Source organism: Diadema setosum, chromosome 12, assembly GCF_964275005.1.
Source record: "Diadema setosum chromosome 12, eeDiaSeto1, whole genome shotgun sequence".
NCBI lineage: Eukaryota > Metazoa > Echinodermata > Echinoidea > Diadematoida > Diadematidae > Diadema > Diadema setosum.
The window spans coordinates 10,585,013-10,607,353 of NC_092696.1; the positions used below are offsets into that span (position 1 = coordinate 10,585,013).

General features: G+C 40.6%; 1 protein-coding gene across 1 annotated transcript in view; it reads left to right on the top strand.

Moving 5' to 3' along the window:
* Positions 1-18,872, top strand: part of LOC140236022 (homeodomain-interacting protein kinase 1-like) — a 49,543-nt gene extending 30,671 nt beyond the window's left edge. Inside the window, exons 9-14 of the mRNA XM_072315999.1 lie at positions 11,856-12,032; positions 12,523-12,650; positions 14,170-14,302; positions 15,367-15,542; positions 16,123-16,452; positions 17,367-18,872. Coding sequence (XP_072172100.1) covers positions 11,856-12,032; positions 12,523-12,650; positions 14,170-14,302; positions 15,367-15,542; positions 16,123-16,452; positions 17,367-18,654 — 2,232 coding nt within the window. The 3' untranslated portion in view covers positions 18,655-18,872. The remainder of the gene's footprint in view (positions 1-11,855; positions 12,033-12,522; positions 12,651-14,169; positions 14,303-15,366; positions 15,543-16,122; positions 16,453-17,366) is intronic.
* Positions 18,873-22,341: the final 3,469 nt, after the last annotated feature.

Sequence of the window (22,341 nt, forward strand, 5' to 3'; positions counted from 1 at the left end):
TTTTAACAATGCTGCCTTTTGCTAACACTACTTCCCCCTTCTTACAACACTACCTTTAACTAACACCAGGACAGGTAAATGTTTTGTTAAACTAATCTTCACTTAATACACTACTATCCCATTTTACAATCCTACCTTCACATCTTTCTTGCACCATCCATCCACAGCTTACACCATTCTCCCTCACTTAACGCTGCTACTCCTTCCTAACACTATAGTCCTGTGCACCAGTGCCCCTTTTCTTACACCAATACACCTTGTTTACACCACCATCTTGTGCTTTCACCACTTTCCTTTGTTTACACCCATACTCCTTGCTTATACCTTGATCCTGACACTCTGTAACACAACTACCCCCTTTCTTGTGTATATCCCCTGCTTCATCTTTCTAATTGATTTTAATTGGAAGCACAAATGCCACGTTTGGTTATTTTCTGTCCATCTGGCGTTATTCAGCTGCCAGGTGATGGAAGATCTTGTCAAATTAACACGTGTGCCATGTGGAAATGAGTCAAAGAGATTGGATAATGCTGTTGCAAAGCCCAAGAAACTTAGGAATTTTGAATCCACTAATACAATTTACATATATTCATATGGATAGAAACTGGTAGATTTCAAAGGAGGAGTTTGATGGAAGGTAAGCACCACTTTTAAAGATTTTAGCGTTAGTCCATCATCACGCAGGGCAAAATGAAGCATTTGCAGTGATACCTCACTTATTACATAACAAGAAATATTCTTGAAGTTATGATTAAGTATCTCCCATATTTTCTTATTTTTTCCTTTGTTTGTTTTTTGTATACAAATCTAATTGCAAATATCTCAAATTGACAAGAAAAAGTGAACATATTTGGTTATCAAACATATTTCATACAAACATACTTTTGCATGTTTGCACGATATGAATAAAAATATCTATGCTTGTATACAGTTTAGCATATTATAAATGTGATGGTTACGGAAAGAAAGTAAAGGAGGTAGGTCAGAAAGTATTGCAATTTGGAACTCATCAAATGAGAGAATGCCTTTAATCAGGGACAAAGCAAACTTTGTTTCGAGTGTGCATGGGACTATGACATCCTGGTTTTCTGGAGCCGGCTGAGGAGAGAGCCGAGTGAAGGGGATACGGCGTAATAACCCCTGTCCTGTTGTTGTGACTCCGCGGCATATTTTTAGCCGGTCGCCCTCTATCTCTTCATCTACCATGCCGATTCTCTGCAGAGCCCGTTTTCCTGTCTCCCAGCCGGTCCCCACGAATATCGCTAGTCTCGGTCTCAGGCTGAGAGAAAAAAAACCCACATCATTTCCGCACAGCTAATTTCTAAAAAACACTCGCAAACAATTAGTGTGATTAGCTACGAGCGCTGCCGTGTTGTCGGGCATTGAATCACACGATGACAAGTCATACTGTCTGATTTCACTCGTATCAAAACATCTTCCATTCTGGCATTACTCACCACATCACACTCTAGGCTGCAAGTAAATTATTCCTTCCCCGAGCATGTATCACCTGCATGTCGACATTGGAATTAGTCTGATACAGTTCTCGAGGTTGTTTTGAGGAGAAAGAGAGAAAAATGTGAATGAAACTCCCAAAAGCATGATGATCTTAGGCACATGTACAAGTACTTAACTTTTGCTTCATCAGAACTTTCTTTAAATGTCAAATTCATTGCAGCTTGCCTCTCATGCCATGAGAATGTTCTGTGTGACTTGAATTGCAATCTGTTAAATTTGTAGATCTTTCTTGGATTGAGAGAGGACTTATTAGCAGGGAAAGGGAGTGGAATTCTGTGGGATATTGAATTAATTTCTCTACATTCCTGGTAATCTTTGTAGATGATCCTCATTCAGCATGTATGGGGGCAGTCCTCAATCCCCCTCTTCATACCCATTGAGACCTGAAGTAATTTGCTGCGAGAATTAGCATCTTGTCATAAACCTGACAATTCCTAATTTTATTCTATATCCTGTATTGGAAAAAGATTATATGGAACTGGTTATATTCATTATTCCGTGTAAACACTGGAAAGGAATGTAGGCCTATTGCAGTTTGTTAGTTTGAGAGTAAACATACATACGTACATTTGTAGATTTCATGTTCTGAAATATGTGTTGTGAATTTGAGAGTCATGTATAGACTTTAAGCAGTTGTGAACCATATCGGGCTCCCATGAAAAATAATTTGTTACTCTCCATGTGTTGCATTATGTATCAATTGGAAAAATCATGACCCCCCCCCCCCCCCAAAAAAAAAAAAAAAATAAAAAAATAAAATTCTTTGTCTGTGATTGAAGTAGAGAAATTTTGTTTCTGGGACTATTATGGGTTAAGTGTGACTTTTTTTTTTTTTTTGGGGGGGGGGGGGGGGGACTTTATGTAAAAGCAGTCGGTCACGTACAGATGACACATACCTATATATTGTGAAAAGTGCATGGTCTCCGGAATAGAAGATGATGTCCTTATTTATTTTTATCCCTCTTTGGCTCAGAGAGAAAGGAGAGAAGAATAATGCTGTGACATTAGAAAACAAAACAAAAGCAATGAAATTGATACAGGAGAGCAAGGAAACATTCATTTGCCCTGAATCAAGGCTAATATCTCAATCTGAATGTGTTTCCTGTTTTCAGTATACCACCATTTTTACTCTACAAAATGCTCTGTACCGACCTTTTTGTCCCAACGTCTTTTTACCGTGTTGTCTCCTGTTCAGCTGCTCCATACTTGATAGGTTTAATCCCCTGACAACGCTGGTTTGTCACCCCCCATTACTCAGTGGATGCTTCCTGGGAAATGTGACCATGTTGTGGGCGTGATGGAAGATGCCATTACTGTTATGGGGGCTCTAGAAAAATGAGGGTTGATGGATGTGCCTCATAATGAAAAAGTGAAGAGGCTCTGCTGATTCTGCAGGGAACTGATGTTGATAGTCATGTTTGGTGGTATACTGTATGATAGAGTATACAAGTTGTCAATTTTAGTGACTGTCTGGCCTCCCAACCATCTTACTTTCATAATATTTGACCCAAAATATGCTGCAATGTGACATAAAAATTGTCAGGTTGAAGCTCAATTTCAATGGTATCATCCTTTTTGTAGCAGCTGTGCAATCATGGTATACAAAACATTGTATACAGTGTCAAGATGTGTTCATGAATTTCGAGGAGGGGTAGGGGAAATGGGATGGGGGAGGGTGGGCACGAACAGAGATGGTTTCATTTACATCTAATACTAAGCAAAATCCACCAACTAAAATGAAGGGGGGAGGGGGGCAAAATCTTTTCTCAAAGGGATATAGTATGTATTTACATTTGTTAATTCTGTGTCATTTAATAGATGAGCTAGAAATACTTTTCATTACAAGATAATACATGAATGAATACTCCCTAATAAGACCATGGAACAGCAATAAAAAGGCAGTTTGCTTGTCAAGAACTGATAAAACGTAAAATTGGGAAATGCCGGTGATGTATCATAAATTTCCTTCTACATGACAGCTAGCTCTGCATAGTGTGTTACCATCTGTCTATCCTATTTGACATTCAGTACCAGTGGGACATTTCATGAAGCGTTTTGGTCGTTACTATATTTTTTCTGACAAATTGTTACAAGCTACTGAAATTCTTGCATCTGATTGGCTGAGAGCAAATTTGTCCAACAACTTTGTCAGACAAAATGCTTCATGAAATGCCCCCCAGTACTGCTAGGGATGATAGCTTGAAGATCCAACACAGCAGAATGATGTCAAAATACAATCAAATATCTCTTTATTTCTTATAAAAACTTCATTTTCTGCGGAGAGACCTTATCAGATGTAAGTCTTAAGACAAAGGGCGAGATAGCGGAAGAGAACCCGTGGAGGTACATCTCTGAAGGTACACGTACCTTTGAAGGTGACTAAATGGGAAATGGGGCGATAGCATCTTTCACCCCTCTGGCTTCCAGGGTTCAAAGTTTTTAACATCCTAATCACAGCTCTGCTCCCCTGTGTACATTTTCACCCTTCCATAGGCTCAGGAACCCCCTATGGTGGGCTGCATCTTTGCACATATCTGATGGAACACAAGACGCTAAAATATTTTCAGTCCTTCCTTTTCCGGCTCCTTTTTTTTTTTCGTCAGGTGCTGCTTGAAAGAGAAACCTTGTGACCAACTGTTCCTGAAGATAAAATGACACTTCCTAATCAATGACGGGGAAACAATGGGTATACCCATAGTGACTCGCCTTCCGCTTCTTTCCATGGCATTCTTGTCAAAGTTAGAATCCACGCGGCGTTCAATTTAGTTCTTTAGTAGGTCGAGTGAAAAATCCAACTGACAGAATGACGAAAGTTTCTATTGAAAATTGCACATGTACAAGAAATGATACAGTGATAGAATTTTCAGGTTGCTAATTTTTCCAAGAATGGGGATATCATAGTCATAACAGCAAAGAATTTGAGGTGATCATTTCGTGGGTTAATAAATCTCCTATATGCTTCCTTGCAAATTATCATTAATTTCCTTTTGAACTTGAATTTATGGAAAAGGTAAAGAATTCAATGAAGATGAAGAACATTTACATCCTCGAATTCAATTTGCATAAGGTTGTATAAAATGATTAATTACAAAACAAATCATTTTGTAATATTTTTAATACATATATATACAATCGTCTGCGTGTGTTATGAAGCGGTGGCAGCATTGCTTTGCCTAATTTGCAAACAGTTAATGCCACGAAAGTTCCTAATTCGTGAATATACTGTATGTAAATTGAACTTCATTCAACTCCATGACATTCGGGGTGGGGGTGGTCTGATTTTGATAGACCTTTACTGTCCTTATTTACTGTATGTACAATAATGTACAATACTTGTTAAACTTAACATCAATCAAAATGGAATGTCTCTTTAAAAAAAAAAGAAAAGATCTACAATGTTTTTCAAGGAGAGAAAAATTACAAACAGGGGTTTGGCAAGTTTGCATGATTCATGCGAGTGTTGAATGGGTGGAAGGGGTACAGTAGGTGAGCCAGAACTTGCCAAAATGCATTGTTTAATGAATTTTCACGGCCAACGTAATCTTGATTTTTGATCTGGTCCTTCTGAAGCTGGTATTTGGTGAATATCTATTTGGAATTTTGTTCCTTGGAGTTCCTTTTGAGAAGTATTTTTCTGTCACCTGTTCCTTGGTCTCTCTTCTGGCGCTAACTGTCATTTCGGTTACGGGTGAAGCGCAGGTCAATGCTGGTGCGTCAGGAATATAACAAGCCTGCTTCCATTCGGCTGCACCCGCCGCTTTTTGTGCAGCGGTGCCTGCCAGTTTCTGATAGCTGATATGATTGACAGTTTTGGCTGTTTTCGTTTAGAATTAAAGCGAGCAGGAAAATCCATTTTGGGACTTTCTCTTAAAAAAGATCTCACATCCTATTCTTTCACACAAGGGGTATTGTTTTGATACAGAGATATAATGGGGGCAGGGGAGGGGGTGGATATTGTGATCAAATATTATGAGACTGGAAAGATTAAACCCATTATTAGTTTTTGCTGTTTAGTAGCTGACAGTGGAAAATGCATGGCACCTCAACACTTTTCATAGCAAACATGCAAAAAATAGTGATGGACATAGATAATTGTTTTCAAGGCATTGTGTACTTAATCCCGTATGCATCCATCAAGAAGTAGTAGTACGTAGTAGTAGTAATAGTAGTAGTAGTAGTAGTAGTAGTAATAGTAGTAGTAGTAGTAGTAGTAGTAATAGTAGTAGTAGTAGTAGTAGTAGTAGCAGTAATAGTAGTAGTAGTAGTAGTAGTAGTAGTAGTAGTAATAGTAGTAATAGTAGTAGTAGTAGTAGTAGTAGTAGTAGTAGTAGTAGTAGTAGTAGTACTAGTAGTAGTACTAGTAGTACTGGTAGTAGTAGTAGTAGTAGTAGTACTGGTAGTAGTAGTAGTAGTAGTAGTAATAGTAGTAGTAGTAGTAGTTGTAGTAGTAAGTAGTAGTAGTAGTACTGGGAGAGTGTTAGTAGTAGTAGTAGTAGTAGTAGTAGTAGTAGTAGTAGTAGTAGTAGTAGTAGTTGTAGTAGTAAGTAGTAGTAGTAGTAGTAGTAGTAGTAGTAGTAGTAGTAGTAGTAGTAGTAGTAGTAGTAGTAGTAGTAGTAGTAGTAGTAGTAGTAGTATAGTAGTAGTAGTAGTAGTAGTAGTAGTAGTAGTAGTAGTAGTAGTAGTAGTAGTAGTAGTAGTAGTAGTAGTAGTAGTAGTAGTAGTAGTAGTAGTAGAAGTAGTAGTAGTAATATTAGTAGTAGTGGAAGTTGTTGTTGTTGTTGTTGTCACATTTTTTTAAGCAGAGCTTCAGGTGTATGATAGGAAAAGACTGAATGAGTAGTGTACTCCAATAGTGCCTTATCGTGGTGCTGGGCAAATATCAAGCACCCAGTATGGGATCCATGCTCTCGAGCTCACACTTTCCCACGCACCTCCACCCCTTCCCACAGAAGAACTCCTGCAGACAAACACACGCATGCATGTATGAAGGGCAGTTGTGGGCATTTCAGTGGTGGTTTGAGAAGGGAGACTGTAGGCAGATTATTCACTGAAAGGTTAAGGGCACTTTAAATACAGTGGAAATCCAGCTCAAGTGTGTTATCGAGAAAAGTAATTTTGTAAATTTCAGTCCAAACGCCTGGGGATTAGATAACAGAAACTGTTTGGCACAATTGATCGCTTTGTTTTGCTTTGGTTTTGGATACCTCAGCCATTTCAAAACCAATTTTCATCAAATAAACTTTGAATTCCTTTTTAGAATTGTGTATGCTTTGTAACATTTCACGGGTGGTTTTTTAATTGATTGTCTCCCAAAAAGTTAAAAGTTGAATCCCCATCTGAACCGAAACTGTACCATCCTTCAGTCTACATTCCCCCCCCCCCTCAAAAAAAAAAGAAAAAAAAAAAGAAGTAATAATAATGCTTATAAATCCTGGTGTTACACCATGTATATATCGCCCACCTTTAAACAGAAAGGTGAAAAAAAAATGAAAACAAAGGACAAAAAACAAACCCGAACTTCATGAACAATGACAGAATATAAAGTAGTTCTTGTGATACACTGGTAGTGTCGGCCTCTCAAAACAGGGCTCCCATGCCTGATGTGTTCTCAAGTGACTAATTTCCTACCCCCATCCCCTTGGAGCTAAGCATGTGAACAACCTCCCTTTCTCCTCCTTTTTTTTTTTTTTTGTCATCAGTAATTCCACAAAATCAAGAAATCTAAAACAAAATGAACTGACTTGAAAGGGAGGAAAAAAAATTACACCAGAGCAAGTTTATACATGAAATCGTAGCAAAATCAGCAATCATACGTAGCTATAATGTCCATCAAGATCGCTTCTTCCATTGTTTCTTGTATGTCCTGAAATGTCCGTTTGTCTGTCAGTGAGTAGTCACTTTGTGCATTGCATTGTCAACCCACTTCCCCCCTCCCGTAATTGAATCATAATTTTTTTTTCTTTATGTAGTCTGAGAGAGGTGTTTTCCAAACTGCACTACGTTTTTCTTACAGCTCCTTGAAATGATAATTTGTTGGTTGTAGAAAAGTCCTCACGCCCAATTAAAATATTCCTAAGGCACTTCGAGGAAAAATTATCGACGTGTTCCCTATCAGGTGACTCCAAAACACCTTGAGCATTCGAGACAAGATGAAATGTATATTCGCAGATGAAAAACAATATCAATGTGCTTCATCTACTCCCCTCCCCCCCCCCCCCATCCCACCAACAAAGGACCAGAAACCAGTTACCGATTGTACGCATGACATGAAATACAGCGTGTATGTGCAGCTCATGCAAATGTAGCAGCCACAAATTGAATATGCAGCATGTTAAATGGAAACATGATACCCAAAGTCTTCTTGTAACATCCAGTGCCTGTAGGTGTGTGGGGAAGGCTTCGCCAACCTTGTGTCCCCTTGGCTAGCGTCAGAAGAAAGTGACAGTTACACCCACAGTAATCTTGAGATGTGAGCAGTGGAATGGAAAGGTTGGGGGGGGGGGTTTAAAGGAGAGATGGAATAATCATCATTTACAAAAGGTTGCCATTCTCCAGGAGATCCATTTGCCGGGAACCTTGGTTGTCTGCTCAACATTTGACGTGTTGCATTGATTTCTGTGTCATGCTAAAGGAAGGCAAGCAGTTCTTTCCTGCCCTTAGCTCTCGCATGGCCGGATTGATTGCTATTCCAGTCGTAAAACAGTTGCACTCGACTTTGTGAAAAGGGGTCACGCAATTTGGCTTTCGCTCTTGAGTGAAACTGTTAAAGTTGGTTAATGCCAGCAGAGTGTAAAACAGGTTGCTGGGATGTGAGATCTCTGTGTGAGACAATGAGCAAATTCTGGCCAGGGTCTGACTTCATACACTTTTGTCTGTCCCAGTATTTTGTTTTTGTTTTTATTTCTTCAGGGTAGTAGTCTTGCATTCAGGCTACTGTTAATAGCATAATGCCCATCCCTGTGCAAATAACTGTTATTTGTTGGTGGTGGGTGGGAGGGGTGAAAATAAACCATCGGCATATTTTATACGTCTTCATTGAGTTCCTTCATCCATATGCGCCCAAAGCTCTCTTTTGTAAGCTGTGACCGATATAAAGGGGCAAATTTTACATGAGTATGTGATGTTGAAAGGAGGTTAGTGGGTATTCATGTGTGTTTGGTTGAGGAGAAGAAAAATAGACAGACAAATTACCGTAGCTGCCAACTCCCAGTGCACAGCAAGTTCATAACACAAAGGAGTCTGGAAAAAAGACTATGACGACCCTTTCCAAGATCGGAGCGGGACTCAGAAGCGCCAGATCTGCCTATGACTCATTAAGTGTGCAGCTCCCTGCACCTTCACATCATATCTGAACTGTGGACTGGGAACACATTGGCTGTTGTGCACACATAAATGTACAGCTATGGAAAAAAACAAAAACAAAACAGAACTCCAAAACTCAGTAAAAACAGAAAGGAAAAGAAACTTGGATGACTGTATGCTAAATCTCTCATCTGTGTGTGGGCCAAAGAATAACAGACATCAGGCGTTTGTTCCGAGGGCACAGAAAAGATGTCATCACATTACAGAATTACTCAAACAAAGACAACTTTGGATTATACAGACAAAATCACCTTCTGTTTAGTCAAACATCAGGAGGGCAGTACATGTATCTGAACCGATTTTGTTGCATTTCTGAAACCAGTTGTTGCCAAAGCGAACAAAAGTCAATAAACCAGTTTCAAGTAAAAAGACAAGCCAGAAATGATGACACGTTATTGCTGATTTTGTTATGCCTCTGCCACGGACATGTAGTGTCACCAGGGGCATTATTTTTCTCACAGTTTTTAGTTTCTTTTTAAAGCCCTATCATTACATTTCACTCCAAATACTTTTAAAGCTGTCTAAAAATGTGCATGAAACCAAAGACGGATTAAACAAAACACACATCTCTTGTGTTTGGCTGCTCAGAAAGAATGCATTGTGATTATTTTAGCATGGGATGTGATATGACTGTGTGCTGTAGAAAACAGCGTCACTCGTTCCAGGCTTGTGAGATTTTTGCAGTCCTTAGCATGTACCAAATTTAGACTCTACACTCTACACCATGTATGGTGTCCAGCCCTATTTCTTGGAAGGTCAGCACAGCTCTATGGGATAATCTGGACATAAGAAACGGTTAAATCATCTTGGCAATAAGTCTTAGTAGCCATTATTCAGTGAAGGTGATATACATTGTGTATGCCTGGTAAAACAGACCGACTGTACATGGGAAACCCTTTGTGTGCATTGTCACTCTAGACTTTATGTCTTAAAGGGACCGTACAGTTCTGCTTGAGGTGAGGGTTTAGCTTTTAACGTTTTGTGAGATATTCAGAAACCACTCTAAGAGATGTCAACGAGCATGCAATTCTAAGGGGTATCAAAAGTTTATTTGATGAATACCAGTTTTGAAATGGCTGAGGTATCCAAAAGCAAGGTGAAACAAAGAGATCATGATTAAAGTCGTGGCCTGTCGCCTTTTATTATTATCACTTTTTTGGATATCTCAGCCATTTGAAAACCAATTTTCATCAAATAAATGTTGAATCCATCCTAAAATTACATGCTCTTTCATATTTCATAAGAGGTTTCTCATCATCTCACTTAGGAATGTTATAAACCTGAATCCCCCACCTCAACCAGTACTGTACAGTACCTTTAATAATCAACCAAGCTGAGAACAAAGCATGTCTGTGTAAATAATCTAAAGCAGTGTGTGTGTGGGGTGGGGGGGGGGGGAGGGGAGGGGGAGGGGGAGGGGGAGGGGTAGGGGGAGGGAAAAAGATCTAGAAAGAGAGAGAATGGCAGATACAATTATTTAGACCCACATAATATTGGAATCCAAGACAGACATACAGAAATACAACATACATCCAAATTATCATTCATGTATTCAAAATTGCAGACATTAAAGTGAGAGAGAGAGAGGGAGAGGTAGAGAAATAAGTGGAGACGGAAGGGGACATATGGATAGAAGGAAGTGATAGTGCCCTGATGAGATCACTCTATGGCATGTGTGCCCTAGCCCTGGGTGAGTGCTTGGTGCGATAATGGAAATCACACTAAATCTTGTCAAAATACCCACTTTGCGACTGCCGAATACATGATTAATCGTTCAGTGCAATCCCTGCCGGCTTTGCCCGGACTTCCAAGGGCTGACCCAGACAAGCTCTAGCAATTACGCTCAGGGTTTGACTCGCGGAAAAACACTGCATGCTGCATGGCAGTGTTCTGTTTCATAGTGTTTGCATGCATCATGCAGAAGGCACTGCGTTCCTGGGGCATGTACAACGTACAGGAAAGAGTGGTGCTCGGATGAGCTTGTTGTAAGGAAATCAGAGTAGGAAGCAAGGAGAGAGAACGGATCGTCTCCCACTTCCGCCAGCCAGCTCCTCAGTGAAGACATTATCCACTGTCCTTTTGTGCCTCAAACGCTCATTGTCCCCCCCCCCCCTCTTTTTCTCCTTACAGAGCAACTCACATAGAAACAAAAAAAATGCCATAAGAATCACGCATTCTGTGTGGTTAGGTCATGTCGGTAATGGTGATTATTTGTTAGGAAAGTACATTGTTCTAATACAGCAGACAGGAGCGTGAGAAGACACGGGAATGATGACAAAATAGTTAAAAGAGGAGATCACGATGAAAAGGGTTTCTAGGAACAGTATATATTCCAGTTTATTTCTCTTCCAATTCTTCATGATCACATCAGATCATTGCCATTGGATTTCTTGTATTTGTTTTTCACCATTTCAAAAACAGGGAACCACATTGTTGGTATGCTTACTCTCCTTTCCTTCTGCATAGTTTAGATATGTTTGAGTATCATAGCAAATAACTGTCTACCCATCAAAAAGTGCATCATTATTATTCATGATTCTTCATATATTGTTTTTATCACTATAATAATTAGTATATTGTCATTATAATTATAATAATAATGATAAAATAATAATGTATTATTATTGTTATTATTATTATTGTCAATAATATTGCTATAATTATTTTTATTTTTATTATTATTATTATTATTATTATTATTATTATTATTATTATTATTATTATTATTATCATTATTATTATTATTATATTAATTCAATAATACTGATAAAAAACTTTAGGTTATGCCTGTTACAAATGCATTTATAAGGGCTTTTTGTCATTTTATTGTGATTTCTATCAACATCAGCATTATTATCATCAATATCATAATCATCCTCATCGTTATTGTCATCATTATCATCATCATCTCCGATATTGAATATTTTGATTCACCATTCATGATGTGTTTGCCTGTGTCTTCTTTCTATCTCCAGAGTCCATCATTAGGGTCGCGACACACCACCACTGTGGTCGCTCCAATCGGCCAGCGCGGGCCGGGCGGCCACCACTCCATCCAGCACGTAGCCCTGCCCATGGCCGTCGGGAGCTCCGGGGCCCAGCAAGGCTGGCCACCCCGTCCAGCGGGGCAGGGCCAAACAGTATTCTTACCCGTAAGTCCACACCAGCATTGTGACACAGCGCTGATAAGTTTTCTTGATTTTTACCAAAGTCGTCCTGAAAAAGGCAACTCTCTGAATTTCATTACATCCTAACAGTAAAGAAATAATTGTCAACTGCAAGGGCGATGGTACAATTTAACATCGCCAAGGTGTCTATCAGGCCGAGCCAAAGGTGAGGGCTGGTAGACACCTCAAGGATTACCAAGGCGATATTAGATTGTAACCATTGCCCGGGAAATAGGAGATGATTATTTCGACTGACAAACTTGAGGTATCATAAAAATGTATTTCATTAACCATGCAGATTTTTATTTCATAATCGTGCTGAATGTTACAACACAGGCGGTACAGCTGCAGTTCGCAGCAGTCAAATGAACGAGACTAACACTCGATCTAAGACGATAACAAACAATCAAGAAACAAAAACAAACAAACAAAATCTCAAAATATAATTCCAAAAATCTTTTCGTGTCTGCTGCAGAATGGGCCAGTCCAGTCGTGGCCACCCAATGGGGGTCAAGTATTTCTGTCGCCATGGCAACAGGGGGCAGCAGCAGTGACACAGCAGCCAGTCATTCCGGAGGCACAAACCTTGACTGAGACTTGGAGGTGGGTTCTTTTCTCTTCCCTCGTTCTCATTCTTGCTGATTTTCTCTGTAGAACAGTAGTGAGAAGTAGTAGCAGTATGTGACTCACTACAACAAGAGGATCCGGAAAATGACATGACATTATTCCCTTACTCTTCTGCTTTAATTTCATATATAACACAACTCATAAAAGTACTCAGTTGCAGAGATATTGACGAAGTTATGAGACCACGTCGAGTGGTCTAGGAAATCAGCATTTTGAGAAAACCTTCAAAGTGTTCTTTCCAACTCAATCATGATCAAGGGGAGGTAAGACAATTTTCACCTCTTGACAATAAAAGGTATGCTCATAGGAACCTCGGCAATGTTCATTCAAGCTTAGCCCCAGCGGTCTATGCTCGACCAATCAATAACCAGGATGCCACGCACTGACCAATAAAATCTCTCCCTCGTTGCTAGGGGCAATGTCTATCTACGCCGATAAATCCAAATCTTCGGACACGTTTCTGTTCTGTTGAAAGTCAGAAAATCATGGCCCAGAAAAACGCTGATTTCTTGCCTTTCCTTTGATCATTTAGCTTTGAAATTTTGGCAGATGACAGATGAAACATTAGACTACAACATTATGCCAAAAACAGAAATTTGATGGTTTTGACCAGTTTTGATGATCAGACTTCAAACTCTATTTTCTCTGACGGGTCACATATAGTGGGTAGTGCCTTTTCATGTTGGAAGGATGGAGCCCTCCAAACATATAGGGCTTAGCCATGCAAAACAGCTGCTTATGCTTTTTGATGGTGTTAGGTCTTTGTTGTTGATGCCAGCGAAAGAAAGCCCACCAAACAGATGAGAAGTCACATGTGGACAGGCGAGGGAGCCCTTGGCAAAAGCCTTTGGCAGCTACTGGCAGTATTTATGGAAAAAAATGAATAATAAGAAAAAAAGTAGGAATACAGTGGGAGAGATTAATGTTGGTGTGGATTCAAATGTTAAGAGCAAGTATTCATGTCTACACTACAGTGTACTCTCTGCAGATACAGTGTACACTTGTGACCCATCGGAAGATTATCTTGTTATTGTAGACACCAAGGCTATTATTAGGATAAATATAGTAATAGCAATAGTACAAGTGTTATCAGTAGTTATATTTGTATAGTGGTAGTGGTGGAAGTAGTAGTTGTTGTAGTAATACAAGGGGGTGTTTCACAAAGCCGTTCTTAAAGTCAAGAAGGACTTAAGTGCGACTGGTGATCAGCTGTAGTAGTAGTAGTAGCAGTAGTAGTAGTAGTAACAGTGATGATGAAAAGTCTCTCGTTTTAAAACAAAACTCATACTTTTTCTCAACACTTGTACTTCCACTGGAAATTTGCACGTCTGTCAAGTATACTTTTCATGGTGTACAATTGTATGTTCGTGTGCTGTTTCAGTCTTTTATTGTCTCCATGGAAGATTTATGCTTCAAATTTTGTTTGTTGGTGTTAATGTTGTTGTTGGTTTGTTAACAATTTGCCCATTATCTGTTCTCTTCCCCTTCCCACCAGACGGCAGTATGTTTCTGCAGCCCCGGTATCATGGAGAAGTTCTGATGAATCTGGGTTTGTCACCACGGAGCCGAGCCCCGCCCTCTTTCACATGGATGTTGGGGAAGGGACATTCTATGACCATGGTATAGAGGTCAGTAACCCTACGTCAACCCCTCCTCCCCCCCCCCCCCCAAAAAAAAAAAAAAAAAAGTAGAGAAAATAAGAGATAAGAATGAATGAATGAATGAATGAATGAATGAATGAATGAATGAATGAATGAAAATTGGATGGGGGAATAAAATGAATTGCAATGACAGTCATACTCTAGCTATCAATGAATAGCACTGATTGTAATCCTGATTGTAATAAGAGAAAATAAGAGATAAGAATGAATGAATGAATGAATGAATGAATGAATGAATGAAAATTGGATGGGGGGAATAAAATGAATTGCAATGACAGTCATACTCTAGCTATCAATGAATAGCACTGCTTGTAATCCTGACTTTGTGTCTGTTGTAAGTAAGAGACATCTGGTCATTCAAAACTGAGAAAGATATGTTGCAAGATTTTGTGTTATTTGGTACACATGTCAACAAGTTTGTGTAACATGTGAAGTGTATCTGGAGCGGTATGAATTTAGCCATACTTTGCTTTATTGTATTAGTGGAAGAACAGACAATGGGAATGCGCCATGGAAAGTCTTTTGTCATAAAAGCACAGTGTCTGGCAAGAATCATTTGAATGGAGCACCTCAAAACAAACAAAAACACCAGATTATTTTGGTTTCACCATTGATTGCGAAGTAAACACTATCGAAACAGAAGCTGACTAGCTGGGTGTTCAATTTCAAGTTGTATGTGACTCATATGGTTTGCATCGGTTTATACTCCCAGGAGGTGACCTAAACAGTCTCATCCTGTTATACCCCCGCCCACACATACATTGTAGTGTGCAAGAGGGTGCAGTATATAGGAATTACCTGGAGGTCGGGTCCCAGTTTGTTGGTCGATCTATCATTTGATCGGTTGCAAAATAATGTAGATTGACAAACTTCCTCATTTTTTTTTTTTTTTTTTTAGCAATTCACACAAAATGTGGCATGTGTGATCACTATCATAGGTGTATGTGTAAGACACCGTTTTTTGTCAGTATCAAATTCTCGTTGCCATGGTAATGGTGAATTTGTATTCCTCTCCATGTCCACCCTTCCAGAGAGCGCAGTTCTCAGCCGGCCACCATTTCCACCCGATGATGCCCGTGACCCCGCAGCACTCCCTGCAACACTCCCAGACGTGGGGCACGGCAACCAACCTGGCCCACGGGGCCGCCGCCTCTTCCTCCAGGGGAGCCTCCCAGCACCGGCTGGCTCGCAAGCAGGGCGGACAGAAGTGAGTTGTGCCTCCCTCGCATGACCCCTCGGTCGTGTGGTTTGGTGGAGAGATGCATGAGTTGGATAGGGTAGATTGATGTGCCACAGCAATGACTAGCAGAAACAAAGAACCATGCAATTGACTTGAATGTGATGTCAAACCTACTAAAATCTTGTGAGAAGATCCTTACATCTGCGGATTTTAGCTCATTAAATGTAATCTAGTGTTTAACTGTAAAACTGGGATAGCACCAGAGAGCATCTAGACCCTTGTGGACCTGGGGAACAAGAGACAAGAGAAAAAAAAAAAAAAAAAACAACAACTAAAAGGGATAGACTCTCCAAATGACAGATTTACATATCCGACATCCTGATAATTTTGAAAGGTTGAATGATCCTTGGTTACATGTGTCTGTTGGAAAGATGGCCAATAACACATCAGTTTATCAGAATGATTAGCAGGCATTTTCCCTATGGGTCGTTCATAATCTTGTTGCTGTTCTTTAAATCTGTAACTCCTCTTTTATTACAGTGGTGCAACCTGTAAAATGTAATGATTTATGAGACACATATGTGCTTTGTCATCAATCTCCTTTCAGGACTCATACTGCATTTAGCAGCAGTCTCTCTCCTCAGAAGAGTAAGCGCATCAAGGGCAACACGCCGCCCCTAGTGTCGGCATCCGAGGCACGGCCCCATGGGCGGCGGCTCAACGCCACGGTGACGTCCCAGGACGTGCGGCTGAGCCCCGCCCTGAAGCAGGAGCGGGACGTGGAGGGAAAGAGGGTGGGGTCCAGCGGGCGGGGTCAGGCTTCGTCCTACGCCAACAAGCGGGAACCGATCGTCATCCCCGACTCCCCCAGCCCCACCCCCAGCGTCATCACCATCAGTAGTGATAGCGAAGATGAGGTGGTGCGACCGGCAAAAGGGTAATCTTTTTATCCCCGACACATAGGTCAGGGTTCATACGGGTCATGGAAAACTGGAATGTCATGGAATTTGGATTAGTCTTTTTCCAGGCCTTGAAATTCATGGAAAAGTGATATTTTCATGGAAAGGTCATGGAAAGTCTTGGAATTGCAAAAATTATAGAAATTTATCTGTTAGAGATGTGTAAATAATCAATGTCCTTTGCTTCGCTTTGATTTGAGATCAATTTTCAGTCTAAAGTGTTAAAAAAATGTATAAAAGTCATGGAAAGGTCATGGAATTCTGGCTAGAAAGGTCATGGAAAGTCATTGAGTTAAATTTGTGAGAAAGAGTATGAACCCTGTTTTGAAGGTCCAGTAAACTCTTACTATGAGCAAGTATCCACTTGGCATCTGACAGGAGGCCTAAGGGCCTCAGTCCAGACGTGGCTCTGAAACTGCACTTCACCTGTGGAGATTTTAGCCAAATTTCAGAAAACCAAAAACAACAAGTATGTACGCTGTTTTTCCTGCTATGGCAAAACTAGTCAGGTAGTGTGGAGGTTACTGGGTAAAAGCGTATATTTTCGTGCAATTAATTTTTCGCACTCTGTCTGGGTAGATCAATTTTGTGTGCTTTAATTCTGTGGATTGAAGACATTAATTGGTGGAACATATAACAAGCAAAAACATAATTTGCATGATTTCATATTCAAAATGCAAAATTTCCACACCACACAGAATTTCCACTCCTACAGTGTAAGAGTGATTGTCAAGTGATCAAATTATGTGTGACAGTCCACTCTATTTTCCCAATCACTTGACAGACATGAATAGATTTCAGATAAAGGATGTCAAAATCTGTACGTTTTCAGTTGAAAGAGTGTAGCTCAGCCATTTCCTTACCTCATTTTTGTATTCCCATCTGATTTCAGATGTGAAGACAAGAGCTGCACGGCGTGTAATGACAACAGCATTACCCACAGCTGCTCCCTCAGTAGCTCCAACAGTATCCTCAGTGCCAGTCCCGATGCCCACCACCACACCCAGCACAAGGTCTCCTCGCCGTCGTCGTCCTACTCGTCCTCGCTCGGCGTGTCCCCCCTCAAGACCAGTGAGGACGTGGTGAAGGAGCAGCGGACCAATGTGGTCAGCTGCGTGACCATCCCGGACAGCCCCAACCCTAGCCCGGACAGGGCGGCCCCCAAGGACGGCAAGCCGGCCAACGTTGACAGCAGCGAGCGGCAGAACCTGAACGAAGCAGGCGCGGGGAAGAAGCGCTCCTACAGCGACGTGAAGGTGGTGAACGAAGTGACATTGAGTGCGGGTGTCGTGAGGAGGGGTGTGAATCGTATCAAGGAGGAAATAGATGTTGATGACGAGTACGGTGGAAGCTCGGTGAATGTCCAGCCGGACAAACCAGTCCGGCAGGCTGGGGTTGGAGAACAAGAACTGAGACTCAAGAAGGAGAAGCCGTCACATCACCGGTCGGATTCTGCCATTGCGTTCATCAACCTTCCTCCCCTTCACTCCGAGACGTCGGGGTCCACCACAGTGACCACGCCCTCGATACCGCCTCAGCCGTCAGCGGCAGTGAACAATAACAATAACACTAACAATAGCACTCTACCCTCCATAGGCGTGAGTAGTGGTCCTTCGCTTCTCGCCTCGCGCCAGGAGCAGTCCAGGAAACGTACAAACCGCCCTGATCCTTCCTCCACCCAGAGGCCCACCAACCAGCCCCTTCACCCCCAAATAAACTCAACATCAGACAGGGGGGAGAGACAGGTTTATATTTCTAATACTGGGGCCCACTCCCACCCAAACTTGTCCATCATTAACAGCCCTTCCCACAAGCCAAAGACCACCCAGCACCACCTGCCGTCGGCGTCACAGCTCGTCAGCTACACCTACGGCAACACCCCCATCAGCTCACCGGGAGGCGGTGCACTCCCCACACTCTCCCAACCCGGCAGCCACCAGATCCGCTACCGCACGGCCAACATTCCAGCATCCCTCCCGCCCCAGGTACTCCACTCCCCGACGGTCCCCCCGCAAGTCTACCAAGCCTCCCCGCTCCCCGGAGCCCCTCACCAATTTCACCACCACCCCCAGTATAACCGGACTCTCTACGTCCGCTCCCCGTCGGGGAACATCTACAGTACCTACCCACTCAGCCCGACGAGGGCGCGGCCGTACCAGTACGTCTACCAGGGTGATTGACTGACGCTTGTGCAAGACAAACTCTCCCAGCTACATTTCTGAGCGGCGAGTGAGCTGCGACCGTGGCAACAGGAGATCTTGGGTGAAACGATGTTGGTGTCTTCACACACCATCGAGACCCATGGTGATTTCAGGGGGGTTCTTTTTATTTCCAGTCAGGGTAACATCTTGCTGGCATGTGAGAGAGAGAAAAAGTCAGATTGTTAGACTGGAGTGGATATCGGATAGAGTGAGGTTTGCGAGCGATGCCTCGCATTTTTATTTATTCACTTTGCTAGCTGTGGTCTGACCCACTGCACCTGTTGTGTGATGCTTTGGAGGATGATGGGATGGGGTCCATGTAGTATTGTTGCACAGAGCTTTTCTCAGCAGCCTTCGTGAGGAAAGAGTGCCTCTGTGATGGTTACATGTTTATGAATTGCACATTATCCAGTTGTTGAATTGCGACTGTCCAGTGAGCAATTTTGAGGGTATGCTAAAAGGGACATTTGCACTTTGCATTGTCAGGAGAGGCATCAAAACTATGACTAGTTTTGCTTTCGCTGCCAATTCTTATAAGTGCCGGAAGCCATAATTCAAGAGAGCTTGCTTGCCAAAGCAAATATTTTACATTGGATTCATCGAGCGTTTTTTAAATGTATTTTGTTGTCGTTGTTGTTGAAAGTTTACTTTCCAACCAAACCAAGCTTTTTAATGTAAAACCATCCCCAGTCCGCGGTGGGCAGATTTGCCTGAAAGAGATGGGTCAGTTTTTGGTTTTTTTTTTAATTCAGAGGACAGATTTCACCAGTTATGTCCTGAAGAGGACAGACTGAAACCTCCCTTAGTCCCATACATGTGTTTTAGTGCTGGCCAGTACATGGAAACTCCACTATGTGCAAGCTTATTTGTGCAGCCGTGGAGGTTTCTGTGAAATGCAGTTGGATAGAATTTGTCTTGCCCGTGGAATCAGTTATTGAGAAAGTTGAGTTATGTTATATATTTCGAGGGAGACAGCTACTGTTTCTGTAGTGGTGAGTAACAGCGGCCATTAACTTGTGGCACTGCCGATATTGTGTAGTGTGGAGATATGAATACAAGTTAGGTTGCCTGTCCTCTTCTAAGTGGCCTATGAAAAGGAAATTTAATTGAAATTGACATTTTTAATAATCACCTTTTAATCTTCCTGCATGCAGTTTGTTTTGGTTGTTGTTTTTTTCCCTCTGTTTTCAATCCCTGTGTGTTGTACATTAACTGGTTTTAATTTTGCAATATATATTTTGCCTTTTTGAGATATATACCTCATTCACTTGTACAGAAAGTAACATATAATATTCTCTACCCAAAGAGTTGTGCCCCCTAGAGCTCATGACTATATTTTGTTCTTTCACGATTATGCTTGTACCTGGCTAACTAATGTTACCATAACTATCAGTGGAGTTGCCTTTTTACAGCTATGAAGAGATCATTCTTTTGGGATTTTATCTTATTGTTGTATTTTTCTTCTTCTTTCCCTACAATTATAAAATAATAGAGAATTGTGTTGTGAGATGTATGGGAAGAATATTCATCTTATCTTTGGTTCTGTTTTTGAAAAATGTTGTACTTTGCTTTTTTTTTGGCAGAGAATTGTTTCTGGAACTTGTATTGGGATGTGGCAGTCAAAGTCACCAAGGTGCTACGTTTTAGTGAAGTTTTGATTTGCAAAAGGAAAAAGGCAAACAAACTAACAAGAAGAAGGTGAAAGAAACATTTATAAATCTTTCACAGAGGAGGCCAGCTCATTTTAACCGTCTGCTGGTATATAACATTTTATCGTGAAATTGTGATGATACAAAAGTCATATGTACCTGAAATTGTTGTGAGTAGCTCTATAGAATGGCAGCATATTATATATATTTGTCAAGTTTTATGTTCTTCTCTTTGGAGTACAACTACAAAGTATTGAGCGTCTTGACAGCTGTAATCTTTTTACGTGTATCGCGTGGCATGGTAGTGATGTTTGGGCATTAGTATATGATGGAGTCAGATCAATTTGAGAGCAAGAGCCCATTTAACCTAGTGAATGTATTTCATTTGAATTCAAGTTCATCATTGGTTTTGCTAGCTATTAACTATTATCACATAAACATATTTTCTGCACTATTGTCCTGCAGATCTTTAATCATTTACAGTATTTGTAGGATTTTATTTTTTTTTTTGGTGGTCTTTTGAGCTTATTGTGGCTGTGCGTAACATCAATGGACATTATTGGATTTCTGTGAATAAATCTTTGTACATGTACAATATGCGGTTACAAAGAGACATTTGTAAACATAGAGAAAACTATTTTTGCTAGTGAATTTCATGATAAAGACAATTTTTGAGGTTTGAATGGACATACGTTTTCAAATGACTTATCATCTTGCTCTGTACAATGTATATGTATGTAGAAAGAAAAGGTATTTTTGGATTTGGTGGTGTAGTTCAAAGTTGTGTGGAAATGAATAGAAGTCTCCAGGCTTTATGTGTAGTCTATCTATGTTTTGAAAATCCAGAAGAATCGATAGTGGCATGACTTTTGCCAAGATCCGCACGATAGATTAATATCGCAGAATTATCTTGTGAGCACGTATTATGCAGTTGGTTGTAGTATCTCACCCCGTGTTCAGTTTTATCTTTTGTACGCAAGTTGCCGTGTCTCTCAGAGACTTGTGTGTGTGAGTGGATCAGTTTAGGTAATCATTCCTTTGAATGACTCTCAGAAGGGTGTACTCTTATTTCAGGATTCAAGTCATACATCAGAGTGTCCTACAGCAGTATCATAAGAATAGGAAGGCTTGCAACTTCATTGATGGCAGTGACTTGTCAGGATCATGTGTGTATAACAGAGTTTAGAAAAATCAAAAAGATATGAGCTATCCTAACCAAAAGAGCCCATAAATTGTTTACCTAAATGTGTGTTGTTGTTTTTTTAATTTGTTATTATCATTATTCCTTTTTTTTTTTTGGGGGGGGGGTGTTTATTTCTTGTCAGTGTTCTAGTCCCTTATATGGACATTTAGTCAGTAGAAGACAGTGATGTAGCAGAAAGACAACTTTTCTCTTTTTTTTTTTTCAAGATGGAACACAGAAGTTTTAACAACCATAACAGAGAATGAATCCCACAGCTAAATTGCAACAAAATTGAGGGAAGTCTAGAGCTTTTTTTTTTTCTGTGAAAGAAACTTTTAAGTTTATAAGTTTGAGAACAATTATTTGTCAAAATGCTATTTCAGAGAGGACAAAGGGTTTTTAACGCTCCAGTAAAGGGGTACGTTAATAGCGCCAGCTCCCCTGTACTTATTACCGCTGTTACTGCATTGTTGTTTGGGGTTTGGCCTTTCTTTCCTTTTTTTTTTTTTTTTTTTAATTCTTTGTAATTTTTTCTCCGAAATTTGACAGGTGATCAAATTTACATTGAAATTGATGTGTATAGGGAGATATGGCTATATCCTTCTTTGTGATAATCAGCTGTGAGCCTGAAATACAGATATACATGTATGCCTGAGAAATCATTCCAGTCACTGGTGATGGGGTTAAATGGAAATCACCTATAAGTGAGATTGGTGTTGGCTGGATTTAAATCCATACATTTAAGAATTCTTTCTTCTGTATGTCTATGGGTGTTGTGTTGTAGTGTTTTTTTTTTTTTCTTTTTCTTTTTAACTTATTTAGACGGTAGAGTTT